Source organism: Cyphomyrmex costatus, unplaced genomic scaffold, assembly GCF_001594065.2.
Source record: "Cyphomyrmex costatus isolate MS0001 unplaced genomic scaffold, Ccosl1.0 scaffold520, whole genome shotgun sequence".
Taxonomy (NCBI): Eukaryota; Metazoa; Arthropoda; class Insecta; order Hymenoptera; family Formicidae; genus Cyphomyrmex; species Cyphomyrmex costatus.
The window spans coordinates 399,344-407,160 of NW_017279439.1; the positions used below are offsets into that span (position 1 = coordinate 399,344).

General features: G+C 36.2%; 1 protein-coding gene across 1 annotated transcript; it reads left to right on the forward strand.

Annotated features, from left to right (window-relative positions):
* Window positions 1-5,653: 5,653 nt before the first annotated feature.
* Window positions 5,654-6,632, forward strand: LOC108778847 (uncharacterized). The gene is made up of 2 exons (XM_018546144.1): window positions 5,654-6,074; window positions 6,249-6,632. The coding sequence occupies exons 1-2, from the start codon at window positions 5,900-5,902 to the stop codon at window positions 6,524-6,526; spliced, it is 453 nt and encodes a 150-aa protein (XP_018401646.1). The 5' UTR covers window positions 5,654-5,899; the 3' UTR covers window positions 6,527-6,632.
* The last annotated feature ends 1,185 nt before the right edge of the window (window positions 6,633-7,817 follow it).

Here is a 7,817-nt window from a genome sequence, read left to right on the forward strand (position 1 = left end):
CTTCCTTTGTCACCTTGCCAGCTTTAATAAGGGAAAACGGAAAAAAGGGGGAGCGGCCCGAGATTAATTACGGACGACCGACTTTTTACTTCCGTAATTGGCGCGGCCGCGCCCGCTGTTTTAACGGCGCCGAGTGCAAAATCACAGGTCTTCAAAATTAATTAAAGTAGAAGTGGATTTTTCGGGTGAGCTGCAATTGATAATAAATAAAGTTTTACAAGTCTTTAGACTTTTCATCAAAAATCATTATTATGAATATATTAATGTAATTTTATTGCTACTCGTATTGTATCAAATTAAATTTTGAATAATTATTTATTTTCAATTTTTAGCTCTTTTGGTATACTTCTAAAAATACATTTTCTACAATTAAGAGTAACTTATTCGGCAGATGAGAAATTATAAGAAATATACTTGATAAAAGTAGCATCATCTTCATTAAAGTGTAATACATCCTATACTTCCTATTATATGTCACTGTTCTTTTATATTTCGTATTAATAGCCCGTTAAATGTAACGGCGATCAAAGTGACCTCGGTCTAGACATTCATTATTAATTAACCATCACATAGAAAATGGCTATATTAAATGTAGTAGTCTAAATTTACGCAATATATCTTTATTATTTTAATTAACTATGAATCGGAGAGCTATTGAATTTAAAGATAATTATTATACAAATCACCGAAGCGGAATATAAGAATTTATCTGCGCAAGCTAATTTCACTTAATAATGAATGAAAATGTAGTTCGTTACGTCTTCATTATGGGCGATGAATAATTTTTAATTCAATAAGCAGCTGACTTTACTTCCATCGAATTGTCAATAAATTGTCCCATTCTTCCGCAATAAACAGCGTCGAACGAGAAACGATTCATTCCTTCGTCATAATGAATAAGCCGTAACGAACAATTACGCGAAAGTAATTTCTTAAACTACAGAGAAAATTCCAATTAGATGAAAGTTCTGCAGTAGTAGCTCAATAAAGATATTGCGTTAAGCACGGTAATTGATTAGCACCGCCTTTGGGTCTCTAAACTTTGTATTCATTGAACTGAGAGCTACCCTCGCATTGATTAAAACAGTAGCCAAATACATTGGCGACATCATAAATCCATCGGCGTTTCAGTAATGCGAATAAAAATTCGCAATAATTTTTGAAGCATGTTTTAATAAGTAATTCAATAAACAGAAGTTATAAATCATACCTCGATTATATAATTATACTATATGTACTAATATATTACTTATAAAAAAGATGCGGAAAATTATATCCGTTTTTAAAGCTACATTTAAATGTACCATGACTTTTTGACTTTTCAAATACAATAACTTTATGAGATTTTTTTCTCTCAGCCTTTTTCACATTGCAGGTACTAACTATTCAATTTCATTTTAGTAATGCAAAAGCTCATACAATTACAGTTTTAAAACACTGGTTTGGCCTGTTTGTGCCTTTTCCTCTTTTCCCTCTCATTTTTATTTCACTAGATCGCATTTACATTGTAACTACTCTAACGTCGCACGAAATCATGAGTACGGACTTGCGAAATATTTGCGGAAGTTATGATGCCCCAGATATACGGAAAACACGGGAGGAACATAACAAGTAGTAGTTTTTGTCGACACGGTGAAAAAAAAAGCTGCAGGACTGCAGTGGGACTATGCTGAACTTTCCGAAGTAGCTTCTGTCTGCGTACTGCAGCGACGACAAATGTTACCTCCGGGCTATACGCGAGTCTCGGACAAATATATTTTTCACGCATCCTCTTTCCTATGCAAAGTGATGAACCTATTATGTTGAGCGATAGCGCGTTTTTTAGATATCCGTCGCGACGACTTTCTATTTATTCGCGAAATAACATATCAGTGGATTTTTGCGAAGATCGCTAATAAGTCTGGCAGAATAATAAGTCACTGAGAGATAAAATGTCACCGCTTGATTCCTTCCATTTTGCTTTATTTTCAGAAATATCCTAGCCTGAAATATCTCTTTCGATCAATATTTGTCAGAAAGACGAACGAATGGTGAACGTAATCAAATTTGGAATTAAGCATTATTAATACTTTTTCTTCAGATATTTTTTATGTTATATATGGTATTTAGGGTAGACTAGAGTCAAAAATAATAACACGAGTAAATTATAATATCTACATAAACAATATATACATTAGGTATAAATAAAATACACAAGCGTAAGAAAAAGATAAAAGTTTGTAATATAAATAATGATAAACTTCTATCTCTTCCTTATGCTTACGTATTTTGTTTACAATACTTCTTTATGTAGATGTCACAACTCACTCGTGTTATCTTTGATCCCATACTCCTCTACTTATGCATTATTTTTTAAAACGATCTATGAGTTGAGCGTATTTATACCGAAGAAATCGTAAGAAGAAAGTGCCTTTACTTCTCCATATTCTCCAAGTTAAACGTAGCATCGTAAGATATTCGATGTTTATACAAAAGTTTCCAGGGACTTAATTCTGTGACGTTTTATTTCTTAAAATGGTCTCCATCGTGCGCATTGGATACCCGGAAAAAGATACCAAGTTCCACGGACAAAAGTAGAAAGGAAGTGCCTTCATCCGCACGTTCAACGAAATAGAAACCGTCGCTGGAGGTATATTAGATTTCCTCAAAAATAAACGAAACGTTGATACGAAAAGTATCGAGAAAACAAGTATTGTATTACACATCGTGATTGAAATTGTCGCGAGATGTCAAAACGTAAATTGAAATTCGTATTTAAATATTACATATTGCGTTGTGTCGATATCGAAAAGTCCGGTAAATATTGCAACGTTATTTATTCGATGCTGCAAGCGCCACGGTGTATAGTACGTCATGTATCGAGCGATAAGAACAGTCGATCATAATTTGTATCTCGCTGGTTTCGTTTCGACCCACTTTAAAGGAATAAATTTTTCACACTTGAATTGACTCGCGGCGCTTGTCACTCGCAATTAACGATTACATTTGTAACAGGGCACGTTGAAAATGCAATTTTATTGCAAACCAGGGACGATAATTTGTTTTACGTTTGTATTAATTCGCGCAGAAAGCTCAGTTAGGTACTATAAATCGATGAATATAATGCATCATAGTTGAATTCTATTTTTCGTATTCTCGATCAAACACATTATTTCGAAATTATATACCTTTGTAATACAATTGGTATAATGTTCGTTAATAAATCACGTGTGTAATGTTTGATCGAAATAAGGTAAACGAAATATTAAGCCGGTAACACGGCTTGACGATACAAGCAATTATTAATGTCCCATAATGATTAGCACACGATTATTCAAGAGAGTGAATCACCGTTTCCCGGATTTGCATAGTCATGTTCAACATTACTCTCATAAAAGCGACTATTTTACATTATTCGCTTCGAAAATGCGATTTTGCATCACACAATTACACAATCAAATGAGATTTTATATATCGATCTTGACGATAGTCATGCATATTGTTTTAATAGATATTAAAAATATAAATATCGATAAAGCCACAAGAATTGCCAAGTCAATGATTTCAAACCATCATACATTCGATGCAATGTACAGTCGTGGACAGAATAGTTGCAACATTTTTTTTTAAATGGAACTCAGCCTTGTTCTTAGAGAGATTGAACGTAAATTAGATCTATAATTAAGAACTAATCGCTCGGCGAGCAAGCTGCATTCCAAAACTCATAGAAGAAAGTATTGCAACGTCTGTCTATTAATGACTGTACATTAACCAATGAATCATAATATATTTAGCCTGCGGAATTAAATTCATAAACGGCTGATTCCAACTATATACTATTAGGTGATATTAAGTATAATTGATTTTTCATAAGAATTTCGATTCAATGTTAGAAACAAAATAACATGGATGGAGCATCTTCTTACAAAATATAACTATAGATAAAAATAAAGACTCGCGAAGTACGCATAGGATTTACAAAGCAATTAAAAATAAATAGCGTGATTACTAAAGGCATAGCGTTGCAAGCTTTTACGAGTAACTCGCTATAAGAAACGCGTCAACGCGCGAATTCGAGGAGCGCAGTATTTACGTTGAGCCAGTATTTAATGGCGAGAAGAAGTTCGAAAGTTAAAGGGCTAAACTTACTGCTGCATTCCGACCTGTGTGCAAGAGGCTTCCCGCTGGATTGCCGATTAAAAGTTTAACAGCCGAACTTTTCAGCGTCTTTACACAAAGCGACATGCCGAAGTCGACTCGGAGTACCGGTCCGGAGATCTGTTATAGAGGGGGATGTTTAAAGGCTGATTACGTGTCCGTAACAATCGTCAATTCGTTTCGCCGGATTCCTGAGTTAGTATAGATCGCGATTGACCGTTGAAAACGTTTTCTGCACTTTCCTCCCGTTAAAAATATTAACCGGACGAAGTACTTCATGAAAGTAAAACATGCCCGGCTCCGCTCGCGTTATGAAAACGCCGCATAATATTAGCATACCCTTTCGGCCGCACGAAGCATATCTCCATGATAGAGCACGTCGAATATCGTGCGACCGAGAATGAACGGGGAGATTGATGGAATTTTTGAGTTCGCCCAAATATTCGTCCCTCTCTCCCATTCTTTCTGTCCATCGCGTAAATCGACGTGACACCATCCCTCCACACATAAACATACATATGTGAATACCGTTTACGGTATATATGCTACATATATATGCATGAAAAATGTTTTATTCCGCCAGATGTAAATGTAATTATCCATTTAGAGAAAAAAAAAACTCTATTTTCAGAGCACCAATCATAGGATAGGAAGCGATCGTATCACGAAAGAGAAAAGAGAGAAAGAGAATAAGTCATTGGAAAAAAAAAACTGAAATATTATCTTTTAAAAGCATGGACATTAAGAGCGTTATGAAGTTACGTAACAAAGGAGAAGTTTAGGTGCCAAGAATATTAAGTTCTCCTAGCGACGCGCGCTCGAAAAGAAGAAAAAAACGGAGTGAAAAAGGGAAGGAAAAAGAAAATGAAAGTGTTGGGGAATATAGCGAGGAGGAAAAAATTAAAGCGTTGTTGAGGCGGTAGAGAAGAAACGGCGCGTGATATATATTTCGCCGTTGGAGGTGCGACGTCTGTGGGCGAACTAAACTGAGAGACAATATTTGCATATCTATTTGTGAAGATACGATTCCCGCACGCACTCCGCGGAATGACGCGAGCTCTTCCAGCCGCAATACCCAGGCAAAACGTCAGGGAGCGAGCGAAACAATGAGAGCTCTCGAAACAGACGGGGAGGAGAAGATAAAGCTCTCGTCCCGACATCGTCTTGTGTCCAGAAGAAATTTCCGAGTGAAAACAGCGTAGCTATTCCCGGCGACCAACCGCCCCGTTGCTTCTTCCAGTTCCTACAGGGAAGCGGAGTCATCCCCCTTACAGATCTTCCTCATCTGCATTTCGCTTTTATATACTTTCTTTCTCCTTATTTCCGCGCCGTCTTTATGTAGCGAGGCGAGGCAGAAGGAAGAAAAGCACTCTGCTCGCGCAGATATTTCTCTTTATGTACACTTGACATATAAAAATTTCAACTCCGAGAATAATTCCTGCCGTTTGTTAAACACAGCTTCAGACGGTAGCGTTACTATTGTGTTTTCGAGCGTGATAACCAACTTAAAGGACAGTGAGACCGGATTGTAAAATAATATGCTAGAAACCACGAAAATCTGATTTAAATACTCATTGAAAGAAGAAGCAACATGTGAGATACAAAATTCAACGTATAGCATAAAAACAAGAAGGTCAAAATGATATTGCATACTAAGATACGTGAATTTGTCTTAAATGCCTGAATTATTTTGAATAACCTTAAACGACAAATTTCTAAGATATGTAATTTATATTTGGTTGCATTACACCGAAGAAGAATCATGAATCGTCGTGTTATATGTCCAACTGATGCACAATCATCGTACGATGAAGTATCGCATGAGATTGATAATAACATTTTAACCTTCAAATTACCTAAAGACAGACGTCGGGTTCAAGCCGTGGATGGACAAATTGACGAGCCTATCATCGATGTTAATTGTTTGGATAAATATGGTAAAGTATTACTACAATAATTGCAAAACTAATATAAAAATTTGAAATTCTAATATTATGATCTATGAGTATTTTCTACTTTTAATTTGATAGAAATATTAACAAGATTATTCGTAAAATTGAAATATATGTTGTTCCTCAAGTTTATTACAAAATACATATCTTCCTTGCAAGGTAAGAAATGCAAGAAAGGCTGTCCGAAAATTAATGTAATGCATAATCAAGAACCTACTCCTAAAAAACCGGAGGAAGAAATGTTATTATTAAGGACAACAAGACAAATTACTCTCACTGACGATATGAAGCACAGTCTTGAAGTGGAATTTAAGTCACCACGAAATTATATCCCGTTACCGGAACCAGGACCTACTCCGCCCATAATTATTCCGAAAGAACCTGTTATCTTGAAGAAACTTGAGGGTAAAGGTAAAAAAAAGGAAGTAAAACAATAAAGATGAACATCAAGCAACACTTTTAAACGTCATTTGTGAGAAATATTTTACTTGTATAAGTAAAGTCTGTAGAAAGAAACTTAATTTGCAATGTACAAGGCCAATGATAGACACTTGGAAAAGTAAACTCGTGAATCCAATAAAATATTTTTAAAGTAAATTTATCTACAATTCTTTACTAATAATATCAAAAATACTTTAAACATAATTAATGTAATAAACTCCGTCAAAAATATAAATTAATTCATTCCGATGCAATTTTATCATCATTGTTACGAGTAATTCTCAGATAAAATGATAATCATACATCAATTTTCCTAGTATTCGTTCTTCGGCTATTATTGCAACATAGATCGAGCGATTTTGACGTTAGATACGATCAACGTCTTACAGATTTACGAGTTGCGAAACTGAAGTGTTCGCCACTTTGTCGAAAACATGGAGGCGTGCGCAGGGTCGAATAACGGAGCGATAAATCACCGGTGGTATTATATTCTTGCCCGTCTTGGGAAACAATAGATCATATTGCGTATATATGTATACGGATACACTGGTATTAAGCCGTTTTTGGGCCCATTGTCGCCTACCGCCGCCGTCACGGCGGCGACCTTTTTAAGCCGCGCGCTTTAAGTTCCATTCCCTCTCTCTCCCTCGCGCCGATAAATCATCACGATTTTACCTGCTGGATAAGAGAAACGCGAACGCGAGCGTGCTCAAAGGGAATCGGCTCTCCGATAAAGAGTTTGAAAAAGGAAAGATCTCCGCAAATATTCCATTAGGACGCGTTCACTAAGAGCTGGTGTAAAGTATCACTCGAAGCTCTCGTATTGCCTTCAATGAGGGCAACCAGAAAGCTAAGGAGTATGTGATAACAGAAAGAAATGCGAGATCAACGAAGAAATGCGAGAGAATCGATATGGATCGAGTGACAAAGGGACCTATTTTTTCGGAAGCCTAAAATATTCATTGTCGAAGTGGCAACGAGAAAATGATCTTTGCGTCGATCTTGCGATAGCGCGGGTTTAGGAGCTTCGACGTCGTTTTGATGCTCTTCTCCTTCATCTTTCTTCCTTTTTCCCCTCATGAATGTGCAGAATTAATCGATATTTGAATGAGATTCTAATTAAAAAAGCTTTTGTGTCTAACGTATCTCCTATTTCAGATTTCTTTTCGAACAGAAGAACCTGGAAGAGCGAGCTTCGTTTACTTTGATTATGTCACAGTCGTCACGTCGTGTCTGCAATCCTCTGGATTTTTACGACTTAAGCTCAAAGTTTCCAGCCCTCATGAA